Genomic DNA, 25,325 nt, shown 5'->3' on the forward strand with positions numbered 1-25,325 from the left:
TCTGCAGCTCCCCCTGCTTGTTCTCTCTCAAGTAAATAAATAAAATCTTTTATAAAAAGTGACTTTGTATAATTTTTTTGTAGTCAGAAAAAAAATTTTTAAGGAGTCACATAGAAAAACCTCTCATATATTTACTGTCATATATATAATTATTGCGACCAGGAAAGAAAGTATCCTGTAAAGGGATCAAAACCTAAGCTTTTATCTCTGTTCGGCTACTTAATTTTCCTCTTTGTAAAATGGAAATGACAGTTTCTAACTCACAAGGCATTATGGTCATCCAGGTAAAGTCCTTGACATAGTTCATGGCACACTGTATGTGTTTAACAGGTGTTCGTTTTCTGATTATCTCAGTTACCATTTACAGAGTTGGTTACCTTTTTAGCTAACCACGTTGGCGTTTAAGCTCTGGGTTATCGAGAGGGCTGGCTGGGATACTGTGACACCCGAACAGCGCAAGTGGCTAGTATCTTACTCAACTATTGAAAATCTGTTTAGAGGCAGGGCTGCAATCTAGCTTCCGACTAAGTAGGAAACTTTCCTTAAGCCTAACTTCTGTGTCAATATCTGGGTATTTCCCACACAGGACACCACCCCAAACTGGTTTCTACTTTTAGCTCAACGGCGGCAAATTTCCTTAAATATCACTAGGAACTCGGCCCCGCCCACATACCCCCACCCGGTTGGTTCAAAAGCTCCCCGGTTAGTTCAATCCTAGGGATCTTTCCAAGTTGATTGGCGGAGCAAATCGGAACTCCTTTGACTTTTTTGATTGGTCTTGTGCGGCATTGGGGCGGGGCGTGTAGGAGGGTCTCGCCCGGACGCCGGGAGCTGTCATTGGAAGATGAACCCGGCATTTTTAGAGCTTCGTGCCGTCGCCTAGGCCGCGAGGGGCGGGCCTCCTCGCGACTAGGCTCTTATTGTCCTTTGCATTGGTCAGACATGTCGTCACTCACGGAACTTCGAGATCATTGGTACTAAAGCTGCAAGAGGCGGAGGATGATTGGTTGGTTGAGGTTCCCGCCCCCGCTCCAGTCGCCATTTTGAAGAGGGAGCCGAAATCCGAAAGGCAGTGGTGTGGGTAATCGTGCTCAGTGCGGTGACAGGTGAGTAGCGGGCTGCGGAGAAGGAGCGGCAGCACTTAAGGCCTGGCTGGATTTCCGCACCATCGGCGGGCGGAAAACCAGAGAGTAGCGGTTGAGCTGCGAAAGGGGTTGGGCTCTCTGGCGCTTCTCCACCTTCTGTAGGGCCGGCGTTGTGGGGACCGGAGGGAAGCTAGCGCGTCCACCCGTGGTCCTCCGCTCTCCCGAGGACCGGCATCTCGAGGCGGAGCGGCTTGGAGGGTGGGCAGAAAAGGCATTCGAGGCTCTTCCCGAGAACCCGGTGCGCATGCCTGTCCGCCGTTCCTCCCTGATGGATAGTTGGTGCTTGTGGCAGGGAAGGGTGAGCGGATCCAAGAGGCGCCGGGGTCTGGGACGTTTTCCCCCAGAGGGTCTCCAGAGGCTCAGCGGGATTTGGGCGCCTCTGGCAGATGAGTGGAAAGAAGAGGAAAAGAGAAGCAGGAGGGGGAAACCTAGGTGGTGTACCGTGTGTAGCTGGGAGGGGGAATCGAGCGCGAGTACGAGCCTCAAAGGACATCTAATTAGGGAGTACCTCCCCTCTTCACCCTTGACATCCTTTTAGTTTTTCTCATAGATGCGACTTGTCTTTTTTTGGAACCAAAGACAAGGCATCTCTCGTTTTGTCGCCCAACAAGATTTTGATTGCTGCAGTGCCCTGGACGTGTATATACTTTACATACAGACCTACTATGAATGGTTAGAGCCCTCATCATTCTTCGGTTATAGCTGTTCACTTTAACCTCATTTTTAGACGGGATAAATGCCCTGCCCCCGCTTTTTAAAAAAGAATTTATTTATTGATTTGACAGAAAGAGACGGAGTGGGAGAGGGAACACAAGCAGAGGGAGTGGGAGAGGGAGAAGCAGGCTTCCCGCCAAGCAGGGAACCTGATGCGGGGCTCCATCCCAGGACCCTGGGATCATTACGGGAGCAGAAGGCAGACACCCAAGGACTGAGCCACCCAGGCGCCCCAATGCCCTGCTTTTCTTCTCTGGTCGTAGAATGGAATGGTGTATGCTTGGACATCATCCATGTTAAGCCACCGTGGGAAAGCGTTGAATTTCAGGCATGGGCGCTCTGGAATTTGGTGACTTCCCCTTTGAGATCACTAGGGTCCAGACAAATGGGAGATTGGCTGTCCTTGTTGCATTTTTGCCTCTGTTCTGCAGGGAGTAAAGTTTTTCTTTGGTTAGCAATTTATTTTATTTATTTATTGGGGGGGGGGCGGATACAGAGGGAGAGAGAGAGAATCTTAAGCAGGCTCTGTGCCCAGCTGGGATCCCTTTGACAGGCTGGATCTCACCACCCTGAGATCATGACTTGAGCGGAAGTCAAGAGTCTGGCACCTAACAGACTGAGCTACCCAGACGCCCGTGGTTAGCAGTTTGAAAGGAAAATCATAGTCTTTGAAGCAAGGACTTTTTTCTTATTTTTGAAGAATCTTTGTAGACTTTCAGGAGCTTGGTTAGAGGTCAGACACAGGACTACTTTTAAGTCTTTAAAATGTCAGGCTCACACTTCAAATAGCTGATGTGTTAAAAGACTGTAGAATAAATTTCTGCAAAGCTAGTCTGTCTTTACTATTGCCTTTATAGAATCTATCATGCACTCTTCTAAAAAATAAAATATTGAACACTTATGCTGTTAGAAGTCAATAGTGATTACCTTTTGGGAGGTAATGACTGGGACGGGAGACAAGGAGATCTGGGTCGCTGGTAATCATATATTGATTGGTTTATGACATTTCATTGAACTGTTTGGTTATCAAGTGTGTTTTCATCTTATGTAAATTACATTTCAATAAAAAGTTAAACTGGTTGAGAGGCGATGGTCAACACGGGATGTGCGCCAGTCAGTTTCTCTGTTAGCCCGGTGTGGTGTCCCAGTGCTATATTTCTCCCCTCTGAAATTGACTTAGGTTCTTTTCTGGGTGTTGATACTGTTTGCTAGCCAAAGGCAACTACTACATTTCTAAAAGAAACTGATATTTAACCTACCTTAAGGACTTAGCTTTACATCCTGTAAAATAAACTAGTTCTCTGCTTCATTAGTTCGTATTTCAAGAGAGTTCAGATGTATTTGTTTTGGCATTGCTATAGGCTGACCAAAGTCTGCTGCCATAGAGGTAGCATTGAGACTGTGTTTCCACTTACCCCACTGGGATGCTGCAGTGGAAAAGAGAATTTTCTGGCAAGGCATCAAAAGACCTAGTTGAATTTCCCTTTGAAAACAAAACACACTACTCTTTCTTGGTCAAATTATACTTAAAATTGTTTAAATTTTTACTAGGAGTCACCTCTAATAGAGATTTGTATTTTATGTATGGTGTTTTTATATCTCTGCAAAGAACAATTACTTGACTTGCCTTTCTTTTCCTTTAGGTAACAGAATTCAGTCACAATGGGGAATGTTTTTGAAAAACTGTTTAAAAGTTTATTTGGGAAAAAAGAGATGCGGATTCTTATGGTGGGTTTGGATGCAGCCGGAAAAACTACCATCTTGTATAAATTGAAACTGGGAGAGATTGTGACTACCATCCCTACAATAGGTATGTTCATGACCTGTGATGAGACCAGTTTACAAGTTAGTATGTGACACTTTTACATGCCTTTTATGTTATTGAATACGTCTTTTTAAAAATCTTGTATGCCCCAAAAGCATAAACTTTTTGAGGCCCAAACTAGGTAATATTGAATTTCCTAATTGCTCCCTGGCATCTCTTGGACCATTGCTGGGTTTACAGGACAATTAAACGGACACATTTAGGATAGGCATACTTAACCTTTTCTGCCTGGCAAAAAAGAAAAAGATAATGTTAAAACAGGGAGGGCAGGGGTGCCTGGCTGGCTCAGTCGGTAGAGCTTGTGACTTTTTTTTTTTTTTTAAAGATTTATTTATTTTAGAGAGAGACAGAGAGTAAGCCTTGTGGGGGAGGAGCAGAGGGAAAGGGAGAGAAATCCAAGCAGACTTAACACAGCACAGAGTCCAACGTGGGTCTTGATCTTGGGACCCCAAGATCACAACATGAGCTGAAACCAGTGCTTAACCAGCTGAGCCACCAGGTGCTCCAGAGCTTGCGACTCTTGATCTCAGGGTTGTGAGTTCGAGCCCCACGTTGGATATAGAGATTATTTAAAAATAAAATCTTAGACAAATGACCAGGGAGGGCAGTTATGCCCTCTGTTCCAGTCAGTTAGTGTGTGTCCCAGCCTAAGCCTGAGATGGGAGCTGGGAATCTGTTGTTGTCCCTTCAGGCCATCTTCCTTCCAGCTGGCCTTTCTGAGTGGAAGTATGTCCCCAGGAAGAATGTTCCTAGGGTGTAAAGATGCAGTGTGATGTTCTTTACTCTGGCTCAAGCCAATTCCTTGAGTTGGTGTCCAACTGAAGAAACCGATTTGTTCCAGTGCTGGAGGAGAACCTGGCAGTAGAGTTATTCCTGCAAACTCGCACTGTGTTTTGTGGGCCATTTTTTTGCAAAGGCAGATCTGATAGGACTTAATCTTTGCCTTATGAACTGCCTCTAGATCCATTCTCCTGAGTGAGAATAGGCCCCGCAGGATGACATGTGACGTAAGTAGTGTTCTGAATGTTGGATTAGTCACAGGAAACCAAATGATCAACTTTGAACTTGGGCAGTAGTTTCAGAGATTGCAACATTTGGAGAAGGAGGAAACCAGATGGAGGAAATGTTCACATCCACAATTTTTAAAAATGCTATTAGTCCAAAATGAAAATAGCGTCATTGCTTGGTTTTCTCCAATTATAAAAATAATTCGTAAAAAAAAAAAAAAAAAAAAATTCGTGCTTCCATAATGTTAGACATACAGCAAAACATAAACAAGTATTAAAAAAAAAAAAACAATCTACGGTTAAGATTTTGGTGAATACCTTTGTAAAATCATATGCGTGCTGTTTTCAAACTTTGCATTAAACAGTATGTTTGGATCTCTTTCTATATTATTTCCTCCCTGTGGAATGCTTTCCTGTCTTTTTGCTCAGCCTCCTCCCCCTTTATGTAGCTAATGCCAGCTCATTCTTTTGGTCTTAGTTTAAACGTTCCGTCTTGGGGGCACCTTTCCTGATGGCCTGGACTGGTTTCCCCCTGTTAAAAGTTTCCATAGTAACCAGAACTTCTTAGTAATTCTCAACATATTTGGCATTGCTTTCCCACTTCCCTTCCTTCCAGCAGTGTGTAGATAAGGGCAGGAGCCATGTCTGTCGTGTTCACCATTGTTCCCAAGCCTCTGGCAAAGTGCCTGGCACATAGTAGCTGTCCGGTAAATATGTGGTGAGTGAATGGGATATCCATCTTATAGATTGTGAAACAGATGGCCCCCGGGGAGTCATCCCCTTCTACAGTGATGCTGAGCTTGGCTACATGGCTTGCTTTGACCAAGGGGACATCAGCAAATGTAATTCAAACGAAGATTGAAGAAGTGCTTGTGTCTTGAGGCTTGTACTTTTGGAACACTGCCATCACGTAAGAGGATGCTCAATGTTTTGAAAAGACTATCTGGAGAGAGAGGGGCCCAGTCCACCCCTTAGGGAACTCCATAGCTGAAGCCCATGCAACCCCCAGAATTGTTGGAGGGGCAGAATCATTATTCTAAGTCACTAAGTTTTGGAGCTTAAATAACAATTTATACAGATTGACATAAAATTTTAAATAACTGGATAGTATTCCATTATGTGGCGATATTTTTAATGAATTTCCACTGATGGTTGATTCAATTATTTGCGGTGATTCTTTGTCAATGACACTGAAGTAAGCATCTTTAACATTTTTGCAGACATGTTCTTTACTCCTTGCAGTAATTTCTGGAGGAAGGATTGCTATGTTAAAACTAATGTACATTTAGAGGCACCTGGCTGACTCAGTCCATAGAGCATGGACTCTTGATCTCGGGATCAAGTCACGAGTTCAAGCCTCACGCTGGCATAGCGTTTACTTAAAAAACAAAACAAAACAAAAAACTAGCAAAATAAAACTTATGTACATTTAAAATGTGGATACACATTGCCAAACTTCTCTCCAAAAAGGCTGTGTCACCAACTATTAAAAAGTGTTCGTTTCTCCCTGGAATTTGCCAAACTGATGGAGAAAAAACACTGAGAAGAAAAACTGATGGGTATATCCAAACATCCGTTGGCTGTTTGTATTTGTTCTATGACTCAATTTTATTTCTTTCTTGAGTGTTTAAGCTTTTTTTAATTTATTTGCAAAAGGGCGAGAGAGAGCATGCATGCACGTGCTGTGGGAGGGACAGCGAGAGGGGGAGAGAGAATCTCAAGCAGACTGCCAGCTGAGCACAGAGCCAGATTTGAGACTCAGTCCCACAACCCTGAGATCATGGCCTGAGCCAAAAATCAAGAGTCGGGTAGTTAATGAACTGAGCCACCCTTGTGCCCCTTATTCATTTATTTTTTAAGTAGTCTCTGTCCAATGTGGGGCTTGAACTCACGACCCGAGATTAAGAGTCCTGTGCTCTACCAGCTGAGCCAGCCAGGCACTCCAGTCCATGCCTTGATTTTAATTTGGTTCTACTGTCTTTTCTTTTTGTTAGCGTGTTTATTTGTCTCAGCCATTTGAAGAGGTATATCACGGGTCTGGAACAGCTCTTGTCATGTGTTAGCTTTCCAGTCAATTGTCTTTCAACCTTATTTTTTCTGTGTTTTGCCATATAGAATTTGAGGAGGTCAAATTTACCAGTTTTTTTCTTTTTTAAGATTTTTTTATTAATTTGAGATAGAGAGTATATGAGTGCGGGGAGGAGGAGTAGAGGGACAAGCAGTTTCCGTGTGGAATGTGGACCCTCATGGGGAGCTCAGTCCCAAAACCCTGACATCACGACCTGAGCCAAAAGCAGACACTTAACTGACTGAGGCACCCAGGCATCCCACCAGTTTCTTTTTTTTTTCTTTCTTTCTTTTTTTTTTTTTTAGCTTTGATATCATTTTTAGAAAGGTCTTCCTTACTCCAGGGTCATAAAAGCATTTACCAGTATTTTCTGCTGCTAACTTTCTGTGTTATTTTTATTTTGTTTTTAAAAACATTAAAATATTTTATTTATTTGAAGTTTACTTTTCTGTTATGAGTAAGGTCAGGATTTATATTTTTCAAATGAGTAGGCCAGTGTTGTCCAGTAGAACATTCTGCAGTGATGGAAGTGTTCTCTGTCCATGCTGTCCAGGGTGGTACCTTTAGCCACGAGTGGCCGTTGAACACTTGAAGTGTGGCTGGTGTGATTGACGAGCTGACTTTTTAATTGTGCTTAATTTTATTTAAAAATATTTTTTCAAGTTTTTTATTTAGGTAATCTTTATACCCAAGGTGGGGCTTGAACTCATGACTCTGAGATAAAGAGTCTCATGCTCTTCTGACTGAGCCAGCCAGGCACCCCAATTGTACTTAATTTTAATTAAATCCAAATGACCACATATATATTGGACATGTGCAGGGGTAGACAGTTGTCCACACCCACTTATTGGGCAATTTTTCCATGCTGATTTGGTTTATTATTTTTTTATTATAATTTCTTCTTAGATTTTATTTATTTATTTGAGAGAGAGAGTGAGTGGGGAAAGGAGAAGAGGGAAAGGCACAAGCAGACTCTTTGCTAAGCATGGAGCCTGACATGAGATTGATCTCATCACCCCGATCTCATGACTCCAGTTGAAATCAGCAGTTGGAAGCTCAACCGACTGAGCCACCCAGGTGTCCCATCCTTGCTGACTTTTTTTTTTTTTTTAAAGATTTTACTTATTTGACAGAGAAAGATCACAAGTAGGCAAAGAGAGAGGAGGAAGCAGGCTCCCTGCTAAGCAGAGAGCCTGACACAGGACTCAATCCCAGGGCCCTGAGATCATGACCTGAGCCGAAGGCAGAGGCTTATTAACCCACTGAGCCACCCACGCGCCCCTCCTTGCTGATTTTTAAATGCCTTCTTTATCATATACTAAATTTTCATGGGTATGTGTGTCTTCTTCTAGACAACTCCCTGTTGTAGTTATTTGAACTTAATTATTTCATGCATTCCTAAGGTTTGATAATATCTTTACAAATAATTTGTTAACTGTTTTCAGAGAGTTCCTGGTTACGTTTACTTGTTTATTTTTCCAGATTACATTTAAGATCATTTTGCTAAGTTTCACGCCCCACCTCCCTTCCCTCATCACTTTAGGATTAGAATGGAACTGAGTTTACACATTTATTTAGTAAGAATTGAGACTGCTGCGATGTAGTGAATGCCTCTTGCTAAAACAAGGCATGACTCAAAGTGAGATTTGGAAAGTGAGCAGGCCCAGGCTGTGGTGGACCTCAGCAGTCATGTTTGGGATTTGGGTGTGGGAAGCCGAGGAGAGATTATTTTTCCCTCTCATTTTAAATATCTTAGTCAAGTGTAATGTGTAGGGAAGTGATAGGGCCATATTGTATATTTTGAGAGTTTTGATTGGAAAATGGTGAATGGATGGAGAGAGGAAGAGTAGGTACAGATAGCGTAGTCAGTAATTACTTCAGTAATTGAGGTTAGAAATGACTGTCTCTTGGGTTAGGGTGGCTGTTAGATATTTAGGAGGTTTCATGGGTAAGATTTTTTTTTTTAAAGATTTTTATTTATTTATTTGACAGACAGAGATCACAAGTAGTCAGAGAGGCAGGCAGAGAGAGAGGAAGAAGCAGCCTCCCTGGTTAGAGAGCCCAAGGCGGCCTCAGGACCCTGAGATCATGACCCGAGCGGAAGGCAGAGGCTTTAACCCACTGAGCCACCCAGGCGCCCCTTATGTTCAGTTTTGACATTATGTCTTATCAGAGCCTTTGAGAGATCTAATCTAAGATGTTGGATGGAAGGCTGGATTACGAGCCTGAAGCTCAGGAGATGTGGGATGAGATAATGTAAATTTGAAGGTTGTTAGCACAAAGGTGGTAACGAAGCCCTATAACTGAGTGAGATTACCTCTTGGAGCAATGGAAAGAGGAGAATGGATGGGGCAGGACAGAGTCCTAGAAACTCCATCATGTAAGGATCAGTTAAATGTGGTTGAGCTCACTAAGTAGACCAAGGAGATTCAGCCGTAGAAATATAAGGAAAATGGGAAGCCAGGGAAGAGTTTCAAGAAGGGAGTGAGCAGTAGTGTCAGATATGAAATCGAATTACGCAGGAACTGGGAGCGTTTGTTGGGTTTATTGACATGGTGATCGTTGCTCACATTGGCCAGACCAGCTTTGTAACACAGTGAAGCAGAAGGTGCTGCTGGGTTACAGGTGACGCAGTGAGTGCAGTGAATATGACTCAGCTTCTTAGAGAAATTTGGCTTTGATAGGGAAAATCGAGGGTGAGAGCAGTTGAAGATGGGCAGTCAAGGAAGGGCTTTTTTTTTTTTTTAAGATATTAATTTATTTGACGGAGAAAGAGACAGTGAGAGAGGGAACACAAGCAGGGCTGGAGAGAGAGAAGCAGGCTTCCTGATGAGCAGGGAGCCCAACACAGGGGCTCAATCCCAGGACTCCAGGATCATGATCTGAGCCGAAGGCAGATGCTTAACAACTGAGCCACCCAGGCACCCCAAGGAAGGGCTCTTTTGAAAGATGTAAAGACTTAAGCATGCTGAGAAGAATGGGTTGGAGACTTAGGAGAAGTCCAGACTGTATACTTAGATGGAATCGGCATTGGATAGTTGCCCCCTTCTCTTCTAATAGGGAGAAAAAGAAGTATGGGTGCAGAGGTAGGTAGGTTTCTACGCTGTTTGGTGGAAGGTGGAGGTCAGTCTCATTAATGGCTTCTGTTTGCCCTGAAGTATGCTGTAAGATCTGAGGGAGAGGACGTGTGAGGTTGGAGAATAGAGAAGGTTTGAGACACCTGTCATGGTGAATGGAAGACGAATACACCCTGTTTTGTAAGCTGTATATCTTTTTTGTTTGTTTTGTTTTGAATTAAGAGTAATGCGGGGCTTGAACTCAAGACCCCGAGGTCAAGAGTTGTATGCTCTACTGGCTAAGCCAGCCAGGCTCCCTCTGTGAGCTAAAGATTTTGACTAGCAAGTTGCTTTGTAAATTAAAAAATACTGTCCAAATGTCAGCTGAAATTCATTTGAATTGTTTAAAAGTCTTCATTAAAAATTTTCTCCTTCTTCCCAATTTAGGTTTCAATGTGGAAACGGTAGAATATAAAAATATCAGCTTCACGGTCTGGGATGTTGGTGGCCAGGACAAAATCAGACCTTTGTGGCGACATTATTTCCAGAACACCCAAGGTAAAGATTGTCCAGTCTGTGTTTTTGGGCCCATTTGGATTAAATGTGTCTAAAGATGGATGCTTGAAGGAAAATCTTGTGCTCCACTTTACATGGACTGCCAGTCGTTCTTTCTCCTCTGATGGCCCACTTAAACTTACTGGGGAGGTTTCTTTTTGGTCCCTGCCTTCCTAGAAAAAGTACTTGGGCATTAATGCTCTACATAGAAAACTGCTCTTAATGCAGACTAGTTAAAAAATGACTCTCCTGATGAATTTGTCTTTTGGTTAATTGAAAGTTGTATGTGCCTCAGGCACAGTACCAGGTTTTAGAGAATTTGAGTTCAGTAAACTCTTTTAAACTTGTTGAGAATATCTAAAAGTCATGCTGAGAAAGAGATGAACAGGCAAGGCTGGAACCCCAGATGCCAGCATCTCGTGTGGCCGTGGTCCCTCCCTGTTGCCCCGCTTTTCTAAAATTGCATGAATTGACACACGTATCCCAGATCATTGCCTTATTTCCTTACCACTGGTTTTGGGGTTGTTTTTTTTTTTAATTTTTAAAAAAAGATTCTATTTGTCAGAGCGAGCACAAGCAACTTCCATACGACTCTCCAATTTGTGTGTCTTTGTTTCAGCCCCCTGCACACAGTACTGTTGATACCCGGAGTATTCGTGTTTCTTGGCTTGGCACGTGCCATTTTGGCCAGACTATTGCAGTTCCTTATTAGTTAATAAAATGAGAAAGTGTGGGTTTGAACCACAGCTCTACTGTGAAACCTTGGGAAAGTTCGTCTTTTTTGTCTCCGTTTCCTTATCTATAAAATGGAGGTAGGACCTGCTGTGTTGGATCACTCGGCTTAAATGAGATGGATTTTGTAAAATGCTTCGTTCTGTGGTTGGAAGGTAGTAGGCACTCAGATAGGAGCCTTTATTAGACTGGGTTCTCCAGAGGAAACAGAACCAAAAGGATGGATGGAGGAGTGTGTGTGTGTGTGTGTGTGTGTGTGTGTGTGTCTTTTTCTCTCTCTCTCTCTCAGATTTATTATGAGGAGTTGGCCCACATGGTTACTAGAGCCCGAGCAGGCCCAGTATCTGCATTTGGCAAGCAGGGGAACCGGGAGAGCCAAAGGTGGAAAGTCCAGTCCAAGGGCAGAAGACCAGCTCCAGGATGGTCAGGCAGAGATTTCTCTCCACTGCTTTCGTGTTCTCCTCAGGCCTGCAGTGGATTGGAGCGCCCCCCGCACCCTCCTGCCCCTGGACGCTGGGAAGGGAAGTCTGCTTTACTCAGTCTACTGATTCAAACGTTACTCACTTCTGCCAGGAACACCCTCATAGACACACCCAGAATAATGTTTGACCAAATTTCTGGGCACCCCATGGCCTGGTCACGTTGACACATAGAATTAGCTGTCACTGAGCCCAAATTGTGAGAGGCTTTACTTCCTCATTCTCTGGCGGGAGTCCTTTTGCCGCATGTAGTGTCACATTCAGTCACCAAGTTGGAATGCCTTTTTGTTTTCAATCTTCTATTCATAACAAGCCCGATTTTATGGAACTTCAGTAATTTGCTGTGGTGGCAGGCACCTGGCTTGACCTAGGACCCTAGGGTGAGTCATTTAGACTCTTCGTGAAACCAGCCAATGGGGACGGTTTGAAGAATGGATTTGCTGTCTGTGGTGGGTCCGGACATCTCAGCCAGGAGTAGCCTTGGAGACTGCCCCTGTTTCTCCTGCCGGCTCCTCAAAGGTCATGCTGTCTTTTTTAATTTGAAATTTTTTCATCAGTATTTTGAGTATGACAGACTTAATGATAGCTTTTAGCTCTCCAGTAAGACACTTAACTGTGTGTTCACTTAGGCTTTACCTGTAGAGATTGAAATTTGAGTTGTTTGTGTGATTTCTTAGTTGATATGTTATACAGTGTGCATAAAATGGTCCATTAGTTCCTGTGTGGAAGGATTTTTCTCCTTGATTGTAGGTTCAGTTATTTTAATTTGTTAAATGGCAATACATTTATATGGTGCAAAATTCTAAAAGATAGAAAAGAATATAAAGAAAAGTCATTGTCTCATTCCTGTTCCTTAACCACCCAGTTCCCCACTCCCATAGACAAGCGCTTGTATTCCTTGTATATTGGTCCAAAGATATTTTATGCATGTGCAAGCAGCCGGAAATACATTACCCCTTCCCATTTAAAACAAATTTGAACGACTTTAAAAAAAAGACTTTCTAGGGGCGCCTGGGTGGGTAAGTGGGTGAAGGCCTCTGCCTTTGGCTCGGGTCATGGTCCCAGGGTCTTGGGATCGAGCCCTGCATTGGGCTCTCTATCGAGGAGCCTGCTTCCTCCTCTCTCTCTGCCTGCCTCTTTGCCTACTTGTCATCTCCGTCTGTCAAATAAATAGATAAAATCTTTAAAAAAAAAAATCTTTAAAACAAAATTGAACACCCTATTCATGTATAAATTTACTATTTACACTATTCATGTTTAAATTTTCCAGGTTCTTCCAGTTCAAAAGTGAAGTCAATCTGATGCTAGGTTCTTTTGTTTCTCAGATAAGGATTTACATTAAAAACAGTATGAAATGGGCCCTAATATTTATAAACCTTTATTTTTATTAGGATTGGCAAAGGGATTATATATCTGCTCCCACCCTGTCAGTTTTGCCAGGATCTCCCTGAATTTCTGGATAACCTTGTTTGCTTAGTTAAGATCAGAGTCCTGGTTATACTATAGGTAGACTATCACATTTTGAGGGGAGGTTTTGAATGTTCTGCACTTTTGGAATCTGTTGCGATATAACAGACGTGACTTTGTCTCATATGCAGTCCCCAAACACCCAGAAGCCATCCGCTGCCCTTGGCCTCTCCAGAGCTGGTCAGGCCGGAGGGAAGGGCGGGAGGGTAGGCACTGATTTTCCCTCCCAGACACAGCTGTGCAATCCCAGTGTCCGAAGGAGCCAAGAGGTCATCTTGTCCCACTACACTTCTACCAGGGAGGTCCCTTTGGCAGTGTCCCCACAGGCAGTGGCTGAAGCTGGACGTGCGTGTCTCCAGTGGTGGGGTTGCCTCCCGAGGGAGCCCATTGCCTCTTCAGTTCTGTTGACTCTGTCCGCTAACTTCCTGTAGTTTGCATCCCCTGATCGTCGGTGTACCAAGAGAGCTGTATATAAAACAAGTTGAACCTCTCTTTATGGCATAGCTCTTTAGATGCGTAAAGACAGCTGGCAGTCCTTCCAGTGAGTCTTTTCTCACGATAAACTACCCCTGGTGTATCCGTTCTTTTTGGTCTGGCGTGGCATCTCATTCCTTTGCCATCCTAGGCATTTTTTTTTTTTAAGATTTTATTTATTTGAGAGAGAGAGAGAGGAGGAAGCAGGCTCCCTGCCGAGCAGAGAGCCCGATGCGGGGCTTGATCCCAGGACCCTGGGATCATGACCTGAGCGGAAGGCAGAGGCTTTAACCCACTGAGCCACCGAGGTGCCCCTCCTAGGCATTTTTTGAGTCCTTTCAGTTTGCCTGTGTTTTAGAGTGTGGGGTCTAGCAGCGACCAGGTACTAATACTTGCAGGATGTTCTGACTGACGGATGACGGAGAAGGCTTTTTCTCCCCCATATCCTTGTGATCCGGCTTAGGAGCAAATTTGTTCTGGCAGCCGCTTCACGTATTTGTCTTCCAGAGGACTTACCTCAGCTAACCACCCAGTTCTTATTATCATTATTGCCACAGAAACTACTGCTGAGAGGGGTCTTCCCCATTCTGTATTTGGGTGTATGTTGGCTTTGCCCCTGGGGAATCCTCTGGAACTTATGCTGGCCCAGCCAGTGAGGACCCGATCTGTGCAGGGTCAGCCAGCTTGGCATAGACTCAGTGTGATGGTATCTTTCTTCCACCGTCTTGTGCTTCCTGGGATATCTCTGATGCTGTCTGGAATGGGATCCTGCGAAGATTTCTCGGCACCAACTTCCTGGAGTTGGGCCAGACTTCCCAGGTTAGAGGTACAAGACTCCCTCCGTTCGGACACCTGCTGAAAATGCGGGTGTCCCCAGAACATTGTCCTTTCCATCAGGACGCACGACCTCCAGCTACCTGATGTGTGATGTCTGCAGAGTGTTGCCAACCAGGGGTGCTTATGCGAACTTTGATGTCCCTGGGTTTTATGGGGACTTTGTTATGTAAACAGGATGTAGAAGAGAAGTGTTTAAGCATGAACCTAATCTTTTCTCTGTATTCTTTCTTCTGTTAACCTGGGGAAAGCCTGTTTGCTTCCAAAAAGATGGGCTAGTGCGGTGCGACAGGCTCTCTAACTCCGGAGAGTAGATGTCCCTCCCTGAGTGCTTTCAGTGAAACCATAAACGTAGGTAGGGAGAAGCTGTAAGGACATGTAAACGTTCTCGCTTTCCAGGTTCAGATCACCAACATGCTTGTGATTTCTTTCCAGGTCTGATTTTTGTGGTCGACAGTAATGACAGAGAGCGAGTCAATGAGGCCCGAGAAGAACTAACCAGAATGTTAGCAGAAGATGAGCTCAGAGATGCAGTCTTACTGGTGTTTGTAAATAAACAGGTATGTTGTTGGCTTTCTGAGTACTGGGACTGAAGTTGCTGCCAGATGTTCCCTTAAAAAATACAGGTATTTAGGGGCGCCTGGGTGGCTCAGTGGGTTAAAGTCTCTGCCTTTGGCTCGGATCATGATCCCAGGGCTCTGGGATTGAGCCCTGCATTGGGCTCTCTGCTCAGCAGGGAGCCTGCTCCCCCCCCCCCCCGCCCCGTCTCTCTGCCTGCCTCTCTGCCTGCTTGTGATCTGTCTGTCAAATAAATAAATAAATAAAATCTTAAAAAAAAAACCACAGATATTTAAATTAGATGCCTGCCTCCCTCTCTCTAGTCCCTACCGTAACTTTTCCCTCCACCTCCTTTTTTTTTTTTTTTTTTTTTTTTCCCCTTTTTAAGTAAGCTCTAGGCCCGGTGTCCAACGTGGGGCTTGAACTCCCGACTCCAAGATCAAGAGTCGTCACATGTTCTACTGACTAAGCCAGCCAGGTGCTCCCCCCACTTCCTTTTTAGCTTATGCCTTCTGTTTATTGATTCAACAGATACAAATTGAGCATCTACTAAGATACAGACATTGTTTGGGTGACATAGCCGTGAGCGGCACGACAGACAAAAGTCCCTGTGTTCATGGAGTTTACGTTCTAGTGGTAGGAGAGTCAGTCAGTAATACGTGGCGTGTCTGCTGGAAGTGTGGTAGAGAAGCTGAGCAGAGGAGGGGGCAGGCTGGCTGTGGGAAAGGGCCAGAATGCCTCCATGATAAGATGACATCTGAGCAGATTGGAAGGTCAGCGGGAAGGGAGCTGCATGGGGCTAGGAATAGCAAGGCAGCCAGTGCAGCTGGAATGGAGGGGACAGGGACAGCGAGGGAGGGGATGGTTGTATCATATGGGGTCTGTCGTCAAGGAGGAAGAAGGGGCTTCGCGTAAATGTAGCGGAAAGTAGTAAAGGAGGAGCGGGAAGAGGGCCGAGTGTTGAGCTGTCCCGCCTTGGGATTCAAAGTGGAGCGAAGCTTGGAAAGAAGGTAGCGTCGTGGCATGAGGTAGAGTCATGGAATGTACCAGCCTGAGAAGACCTCAGTCAGGTCGTGATGTGTTTGCTTCCACTTTCTCCGTCATGAAAACATTCGTTCTGCGATTGAGCTCATGCTCATCTGACGGGGCTGTGTCCTTCGTGTTTTGTCACTTCGGATTTATCCAAGGCATTTTTCTTGCCCTTCGGGTCTTTGTAAACATGATTTTGTTTTATTTTGTATTGTGTTGGTTTTTTTTTTTTTAGATTTTTTTTTTTTTTTTTAATTTGACAGAGAGAGAGAGTGGAAGGGGCAGAGGGAGAAGCAGACTCCCTGCCGAGCAGGGAGCCCGATGCAGGGCTTAATCCCAGGCCCTTGGGATCATGACTTGACCGGAAAGCAGATGCTTAACTGACTGAGCCACCCAGGCGCCCCTTAGATTTTTTGTTTTTATTTTTGTTTCAGATTTTATTTATTTATTTGACACAGAGAGAGAGAGTTCACAAGCAGGCAGAGCAGCAGGCAGAGTAAAGGGGGAAGCAGGCTCCATGCTGAGCAGAGAGCCTGACGTGGGGCTCTATCCCAGGACCCTGAGATCATGACCTGAGCTAAAGGCAGAGACTTAACCCTCTGAGCCACCCAGGTGCCCTCAGATTTTTTTTTTTAAAGTAGCTCCACACCCAGCATGAGTTCAGTGCAGGACTTGAGCTCATGACCCTGAGCCGATCAGGACCAACTGAACCACCCAGGTGCCCCTGTAAACACGATTTTAAACGGTGGCTGGACCGGCATTCGCTTAGGCTTTACCCTACTGTCTGGTTCTATGCCAGTCCCGAATTTCACTCATGAAGTTAATGGGCTTTCAAAAAGATAATGACACTCGTTCTTTTTAATTCTAAAAGCAGAACATGCTCGTAGTATAAATCTGCCAGCAGTTTAGATTACCAAGTGAAATATTCCTGCCTCAGTCTTCGGGGTAAAATAAAGTTGTTAAATTTCTTCCATCTTCTTTCAGAGATACAGCTTCCCATGCCTGTATAAGCAGCTGCATGATTGCATTCGTACTTACGTTCTGGGAATCCGCCTGCTTTCTCACGTAGCGTGTTGTGATGTCATTCCATATCCATGTCACTAGATCTGCCTTACCACACATGTGCCAGGCACAGTTCTAGAACTTGGAATAAATCAGAGGACAAGACAGAAATTCCTGCCCTTGTAAAACTCGTGTTCTAGTTAGAGACAGGTAATCTAAGTCATCAACATAGCAAATAAGTCAGTTTTATAGTACAGTGACATGTGGAGAGTGCTGCATTTGATAAGATGAAGCAGGCAAATTAGGGAGGGGTCCTGGGGGCTCAGGTCCCGAAGGCCTGGCCGACCACGGTGAGGACTCTGGCTCTTCCCCCTGAGAGATGCAGCCACTGCAAGGCTTGGAATGAATGACTTGCTCCGACTTTTCACTGACCACTGGGTTGAGAACAGACTTAAGGGGAACAAGCACAAAAGCAAGGAGATCAGTTCGGAAGTTATGTCAGTACCCCGAGGTAGAAGTGGCGGCGGTGGGCTTGGGTGGGTAGCTGTGGGCGTGGTGAGAAGTGGTCAGATCCTGCATGTTTTGATGGGGTTTCCCGAAGTGGAGTTGAGAGGTCAGAGAGAGCGAGAGAAATTGGGGATCTGCTGAGCTGAGACTGTGACTGAGGTGTTTTTTTTTTTTTTTTAAAGATTTTTATTTACTTATTTATTTGACACAGAGAGAGAGAGAGATCACGAGTAGGCAGAGAGGCAGGCAGAGAGAGGGGGAAGCAGGCTCCCTGCTAAGCAGAGAGCCCGATGCGGGCCTCGATCCCAGGACCCTGAGACCATGACCTGAGCCGAAGGCAGACGCTTAACCCACTGAGCCACCCAGGCGCCCTGTGACTGAGGTTTTGGGAGAAGAGCGTATTTCATTATAAAAAGGCATCATTAGAAACTGACTCCTGAATTTTCTTTCTCAAGGATCTTCCCAATGCGATGAACGCAGCAGAAATAACAGACAAGCTCGGCTTACATTCCCTCCGCCAGAGAAACTGGTACATTCAGGCCACTTGTGCCACCAGTGGAGATGGGCTTTACGAAGGCCTGGACTGGCTCTCCAACCAGCTCAAAACGCAGAAGTGATCGGAAGCGCTCCGTTCGCCGTGCATCGTGGCAAACTCAGCTGGCTTCTTCTGTGTGCATGTGTGCGTGTGAGGAGCCGAGGATGGATGTGTGGCTGGGAGTGGGAGCAGCTTTCTCACACTGTGCCTTAGCCATGCTACAAGAAAACCAGGCTTACATTTGAAGAAAAATCAGTGTTTCATATTAAACGCTACCTCCCATTTCAGGAGTTTCGAGGGTCAACTTAGCAGATGATGGAGGGATCCGGAGGGCTTTCCTGGCGCACGACAGCCTGAGAGGCCCTCGTGGTGGGCAGGAGGAGGAGAGCTGGCATGCGGCCCAAGTAGAGCTGTGCTGTCCTGGGTCCGGTGGCTCTGCCTGTCCAGAGTCCTGTTAGACTTCGGTGGCCTTTTGTAAACGAGGAAGGGCCTGTCATTCTTCCCCATCACTGCCAGAGCTCGCAGCTCACTTTTCAGTGCTTTCAAAGCAAACGGTCCTCAAGAAAAAAGACACCTGCTTGCTGCCGGGTTGAAATTCAGCTCTGAAATTTTCCCATAAGTTATGTTCTTCCTGGTTTAATGTACTTTATTGAAAGGAACTTGAGATCTTTCTCATTAGAGTATCAAGAGTCCGTAACACTAGAACGTCATCCAGTCCTTCCCTCATGCTAGTTCCTTCCCCTTGTTGCCTCTTATTTGCCAAATGGAGACCATTTGGGGTCAGTAACCCAGTGTGAGGCCGAGGCTCTTTACCGGGGCCGTGCAGTTAAGTGAAGGGCCGGGTTACGGAAGGGAGGTGAGGGTCTTGTTTGTTTGTGTCCTTGTATCACCATCTCAGGTTTCAGGCTCCTGAGACAGCTGCTCCCACTTCTCTGCTCTGTGCTGAATGTTCTGTGCTCGAAGCAGGAGGTTCACTCCTGGGAAGGAATCGTCACCAAGTTCAGTTGTCTCCATTCGGCTTGCGGTGCTGCTTAGTTTCTGTTCCCAGAACCACACACCTGTGAGTTCTGAGAGTGAAAGAGGATTGAGAGGTTCATTTTGGAGACGAAATTCCCGGCAACCCCTGTTACTGCCCCCCTGAGTTGGTGCTAAATTTTGCTGCGAAAAATGTCTGATCCCAACCGCTGTCCGGGGTGCTGACTCTGTCTTCTGGATGCAGTAATGTCCTGTGTGGAGACGTGCTTTATGTTGTCTTCAAAACATTCATAGAAACAGCCAGGGGATGAGCTGGGTCTCACGCGGTCGTCTAGAGCTCGTTTGCGCAGACGGCTCTTGGCCAAATGTGTACCTATGCACTTCCCTTACTTCACCTTTGAATATTCCCTTTTTGAGAAAAATGTTTATTCAAATTACAGATGTAGGAGGGGAATGTAAGGTGAATTTTAACAAAAATAAACCCTGCTTGTTGATGATAATGAAGTTGATATTACTAGGAAGAAGTTTCATACCATGATACATGTGGGGTGTGATGTTTTTCTTTGAAATATTGACTTGAAAGAATGTTCCTTGCAATACTGGCATCCAAGTCCAGATGTTGTTTTAACCCTGGAGTAATTCCTGAGAAATAGTAAGGTTGTACGCCTCATATTGGCAGGGACTGTGTCTTACATTTTTGTATTTATGCTTAGTATGGTGCTGCCTCATTAAATAATTGTTGATTGGCTGGACAATAAAGAACTTTCTTTGGAAAGAGGAGAGGACAGCCATGTGCTTCTGAATATTTTGAAAGACTTTAAAATCCCTTTTCCCCTCCGTCTTGGCAGACTTACTTTATGCCTTTAGCAGTAATCCTCACTGACAGTTTTCCTGGTGCTTTCAACTGTGGTCATCTTCTATGATTTGGAGCTGCTGGGTTGGAGGGTAAGTGGGGCCACCTAAGTGTAGTAACTTTGAACTTGGGATTTGGGTCCCTGAATGCCATGTTGACATCCTAGCTATGTCACTTATTAGCTGCTGGCCACAGGCCATTTACTCTTGGCTTCTGTATCTCTGAGCCTCAGTTCACTCTGTTAAATGGGGATAATAGTAATACCTGCCTAATGGTGTTGTGCGGGTCCAGAGTCTTTGACCTTTGCACATCTTACTCTTTCCCTGGGAGTATCTTGGTGTCTAAGTGTGAATGGCAGTGTGACTGCAAACTGATAAACATTCTTTATAGGAGAAGGGTAGTGGGATGGTGGGGAGCTGTATTTAATCTCTCTTGCTCTAGTCACCTTCTAATCCTGCTGAATGCTCTGTCCTTTTCTAACCATGGAGAATGCTAATGAGACCACTCCGGATGCTTGTCCAACAAGCACATTGCTATGTCCTATCATCACCTATTCCTCTTCCTTTTTTTTCTTTTTTTCTTTTCTTTTTTTTTTTTTTAAGTTCTGTGCTTTTAGCATATACAACCACAACTACTAATTTCCGACAACCCCAAAAGAAATTCTGGATCTGTTAGCATCCATTCCCCCTTCCTCCCTTTACCCAGGCACCCCCAGCAACCACTAATTTACTTTCTTTTTGGTGAGGGGTCTGGGGAGCCAGTGGGAACTTTAGGAAGTGCCAAGGTGCTCTTGGCCTGACCACAGCTCTGTCCCAAGGCATCAGTCTGAGGTACAGATGAGGCAGAACCCAAGGGGAAAGACTGCCCCCTAGAGGGCACAATGTTTATTAAGAGGGAATGTGGAAAGTGGGTTGTGTGGTCGCCCTATGGAATGGCAAGAGCTCTGAACCTGGAATCAAAGTCAGAAGCTGAAATGAAAGCTCCGCCCATTCACTAGCTGGATTCTGTTGGACTATTCAACCTCTGACCCTCTATTTCCTCCCCTGCAAATGGAAGTTCCCAGGCTGACCTGGGAGATGGCTCCGTGTGAATACCAACAATGGGTAATGTGGGGGTTCTGTGAGTTCTCTCAACTGTGGGTCCTGTAGTTAGATCTATTTTAAATAACATCTTAACAGAACTGGGGATATTTCCATGTGAGTGGCTCGGCACAGAAGGGTCAAAGTGGTTTCAAGGGAAGTGAGGAAGGACACCTAGAAGTGACCTGATTCCTTTGCCCACAGGTCTGATGGAGGTTGTCAAACAGTACACAGAAAATCTGATGATGTGAAGATGAAAAAAATCTTGATACCATCTCACCTTTTTTGGTAGCAGCTTTAATGAGATCTAATTCACATACTACACAGTTCACCCATTTAAAAGGTTACAATCAGTGGTTTTTAGTATACTCAGATCTGTGTGACCGTTATCGCAATTTTAGAACATCTTTGTTATCCTGAAAAGAAACCCCATACCATTCAGCATTCACCCCCCACCTCTCTGACCTCCGCAGTCCTAGGTAACCTTTAGTCACTGGTCTTACTGTCTCTAGACTTGGCAGAGATGCTTTTTAAACCACTTCGTCACACCCTGTGGGCTCTCCCTAACTCTAACGCATGGCATGGGAAGGAGGGTGCCGTGCACACACAAGCCTCACACGTGAGCAGTGCATGGACCACTGAACTTCAAGGCTCCAAAATTGTGCAGTCAGATCAGCCTCCCATCTCTCCCGTAAATAACTCGCTGCGGCTCATCGCCACTAGGTGGTGCTGCTGCTTCGTTCCCACTGACCTACCTGCCGCCCCAGCAGGGGTGGGCCTGGGGGGTGCCTAGTGCCGCGGAATCCATCTTCTTGCCTGGACACCGGGAGTAACCTAGAAAACAGGGACTGCGGCCAGAGATATGCCTGGAAGAGAAGGGCAAATGGCCACCCAGTGCAGAGGACTCCAGAGTGCCAATGATAATAAAGGTGGCCGCAGTATCAGCAGTGATGGTAATTGTAAAGCAGTGGTCACCGCCATCTACCGAGCATGCTGGATACCGTTCTAGGCTTCTAGGCACTTTACATACGTCATCTCTACTCTTCCCCCTCCCGCGGAACACCCCCCTCTCCCCCCCGCCACGGCGCCCCCGGCGTGCAAGTCACGTTTATTGCATCCACTTTGCAAACAGGGAAACTAAGTTTCCGGAAGATAAAGCGATTTTCTGGAGGCCACATGGCCATGATTCAAATGTCATCCAGGGCACCGGGGTCCATATCCTTCCAGAATATGCCACCACCTCAGACTCTGCTGAAGACCACACACTGGCCTCCAGAGCTTGGCACGTGGGGAGAGAAGGGGACAATCTGGGTAGGGCCCAGAGCCCGGGGACAGAGCAGCAGGTGCAGAACTGTGTCAGCTGACAGGAAAGGGAATGGGTGCTGGATGGAGGGGAAGAGCCAGGGCATGGGAGTGTGAGATGCAATATTGGGCCAGTGGAGACCGCCGCCAGGGAGACCTGGACCTAACTTGGATGCTTATAATGTTCTTTGGGAAGCAAAATCTATAATCAATGTTCTAAAACGGGATTGCGTTGATGGCTGCACAACTGTACACATTTACTAAGAATCTTTAAATTGCTTTCTTATAATGGGTGAATTGGATGGTAGGTAAATTACACCGCAAAAAAGCGGTGTGAAATTTATGATCATGAAACCAATAGCAACGAGGGTGTCGCGTTAGTAGCTCTCAGCAGTGCTGTGAGCACTTTGAGAAGAGGGGGAGAGTACCATCTCAGAGTAGCAAGCCTGGCTGCTGGCTGTCCAGCCTCTGCTTGAATGCTTTCACTGCCAGGGGGCTCAGTCCTCATAAAGCAGCGCATTCTAGTTTGGGATAAATCCCTCATCCTCAGAAAGCTGAAATCTTATCACTTGCTCTTATGCCTTTTTTTTTTTTTAAAGATTTTCTTTATTCAAGAGCGAGCACAAGTAGGGGGGTGGGAGGGGCAGAGGAAGAGGGAACAGCAGGCTCTCCGCTCATCAGGAGCCCAGGGTTTGATCATGACATGAACCAAAGACAGACTCAACCCACTGAGCCGCCCAGGCACCCCTCTTGCCCTTATCCTACTGTGCAGAATAAACCTCATTGCTTTGTCACGTAACATTTCCTCACGTGCTTAAGGGCAGTCATGGCATTCCCCCCAAGTAATTTTTCTTCCATATGGGACCCCCAAAGATTTTTCATATGTAAGATTTCTAGCCTCTCACATTCTCCTGGTAGCTCTCTGCCACACTTGCTTTGATCTGTCATCATCCTTCCTTTTTTTTTTTTAAGATTTTATTTATTTATTTGACAGACAGAAATCACAAGTAGGCAGAGAGGCAGGCAGAGAGAGAGAGAGGAGGAGGAGGAATTAGGCTCCCCGCAGAGCAGAGAGCCCAATGTGGGGCTCCATCCCAGGACCCTGGGATCATGAACCGAGCCGAAGGCAGAGCCTTTAACCCACTGAGCCACCCAGGCGCCCCTGTCATCATCCTTCTTAAAATGTGGGGGCCAGTGGCAAGCCCGACAATTGGTAGATGCCAGCTCAGTGATGTGGCTAACAGTTTGAATCCTGGAGTTAAGTTCTCTTGAGTTCAGATCTTCGCTTCGCTAAAGGTCAGCTGTGTGACATGGATAAAAATACCAACCTCTCCGAGCCTTGCACTTTAAATCTAGCCTTATTTCTTCATCTTGCTCACCAGGAATCCTCAAGGATTCTGTTAGGTAGGTACTTGGCCAAAAATAAGTATATAGGATGCATAGCAGTGTCTCCCTATACCAATCTATCAACATGGGAAGTGAGATTAATTTGCCCAGTGAGTACTTTGGCCATTAGTAACACCTGCCATATTCTATAAGGGCTCAAAACCTAGCTGAGTACAGGTCAACATCAGACATGCCAATCTAATTTCTGGAATTCACTTTCTTTCTCAAATCGGGGCAATATGTCCCTACCTCCAGTTTCCCCCTACTCCTCATAGCTTCCTGATTTCTCAGTATTTACCAGTAGGGGTTCTGCAGTCACACCAGAAAGTTCTTGGATATATTTAGCTGGAATCAGGAGAGCTGAGACCAAGTACAGCAGCAGGGCTGTCCTTGAGCACTACATCATCTGTCGTGGGTCCCAATTACCTGATAATCATGTTTGTTCACCTTTCCAGCTTGACGATTATTCTCTTTAACACAGGAAATGGAAGGAACTAGGGAGAAAGGAGGCTTTAGCTTTCCCCCAGTCTTTTATTAATGTCTTTGATTAATATCATGTCATCTGCCTTGAACATCTCTTCCCTGTTATTCTTGCCTGGAAACAAATTTAGCTTTTAAAGGCTGCCTTTGTTACATGTACATTTTTATCCCAAGCCCTCCTTCTTCTGGCATTCAGTAATAATAATAACACCACCTAATGTTTCTTAGATACTTAACCGTGTTCTAGTCGCCGTGCTGTCTTACACATATTGGTTTCATTAGTAGACATTTCAAAAACCATCTATTTGTCCTTCAGTTTTTCTCATTCATGTCGTCTTAAAATCTGAGTTTAGCCTTGGGCTCCCAGAGAAGCCACTCGGATTTCTTTAAAAACTGCTACTCGGATGCCTACGTGGCTCAGTGTGTTAAGCCTCTGCCTTCGGCTCTGGTCATGATCTCAGGGTCCTGGGATTGAGCCCTGCATCGGGCTCTCTGCTCAGCAGGGCGCCTGCTTCCTCTTCTCTCTGTCTGCCTGCCTCTCTGCCTACTTGTCATCTCAGTCTGTCAAATAAGTAAAGAAAATCTTTAAAAAAAAAAAAAGCTGTTGCTCTTCCCTTCCTCCTGATTGGGTGCATCCTGCCTCTTGGGGAATCCCTGCCTTTCGAGACCCACAGGAGGGGCGGCGTCCCTGGGGATGAATGGGTGATGCAAGGTTCTGACCCAGCGTAATTGATGGCTCCTTACAGAAGGGAGAAGCTCCCATTTAACTAGGGAAGGATGTGGAATGGGGAGAGGTGGGTTGGCCTTCGCAGTGCCATGGGAAGGAGTCCAAAGGTTAAAATCTAGGAAGCTTGGCATGGCAGGAAGTGCAGAGAAGAAAGTCACTCCAGAGGGAGGCTGTGACAGTACGACTTCATCTGCAAGAGCTCATTGTGTGTTGACTTCACTGGGCTAAGGGCTGCCCGGGTAGTGTGAAAACAGCATTTCTGGGTCAATCTGTGAGGGTGTTTCCAGAAGAAGTTAGCAGTTGACTCAGCAGACTGAGGAAAAGTTCATCCCCACCGGTGTGGGCTGGCATCATCCAATCCAGTGAGGGCCCGAATGGAACAGAAAAGTGGAGGAAGGGCAAATTCTCTCTTTTCTTTTTTTCCCCCTAATTATTCTTTTTGTTGTTGTTGTTGTTTAAGATTTTATTTATTTATTTGACAGAGAAAGAGCACAAGCAGGGGGAGGGACAGGCAGAGGGAGATGGAGAAGCAGGCT

At 45.5% G+C, this 25,325-nt stretch overlaps 1 protein-coding gene across 1 annotated transcript; it reads left to right on the top strand.

Annotated features, from left to right (window-relative positions):
• The first annotated feature begins 1,037 nt into the window (after positions 1 to 1,037).
• LOC123928749 (ADP-ribosylation factor 2) lies at positions 1,038 to 19,736 on the top strand. The gene is made up of 5 exons (XM_045983739.1): positions 1,038 to 1,106; positions 3,503 to 3,669; positions 10,263 to 10,373; positions 14,792 to 14,916; positions 17,908 to 19,736. Exons 2-5 carry the CDS (start codon positions 3,522 to 3,524, stop codon positions 18,067 to 18,069), a joined length of 546 nt encoding a protein of 181 aa, XP_045839695.1. The 5' UTR covers positions 1,038 to 1,106; positions 3,503 to 3,521; the 3' UTR covers positions 18,070 to 19,736.
• The last annotated feature ends 5,589 nt before the right edge of the window (positions 19,737 to 25,325 follow it).

The sequence above is a fragment of the Meles meles genome, chromosome 18 (genome assembly GCF_922984935.1).
Source record: "Meles meles chromosome 18, mMelMel3.1 paternal haplotype, whole genome shotgun sequence".
Taxonomy (NCBI): Eukaryota; Metazoa; Chordata; class Mammalia; order Carnivora; family Mustelidae; genus Meles; species Meles meles.

Bases quoted from the DNA above. Each gene is read 5' to 3' on its own strand.
- LOC123928749 (XM_045983739.1), top strand. From the start codon at position 3,522: ATGGGGAATGTTTTTGAAAAACTGTTTAAAAGTTTATTTGGGAAAAAA. The intron at 10,374-14,791 runs GTAAAGATTGTC...ATTTCTTTCCAG, and splicing joins TTATTTCCAGAACACCCAAG to GTCTGATTTTTGTGGTCGAC. The intron at 14,917-17,907 runs GTATGTTGTTGG...TTCTTTCTCAAG, and splicing joins TGGTGTTTGTAAATAAACAG to GATCTTCCCAATGCGATGAA.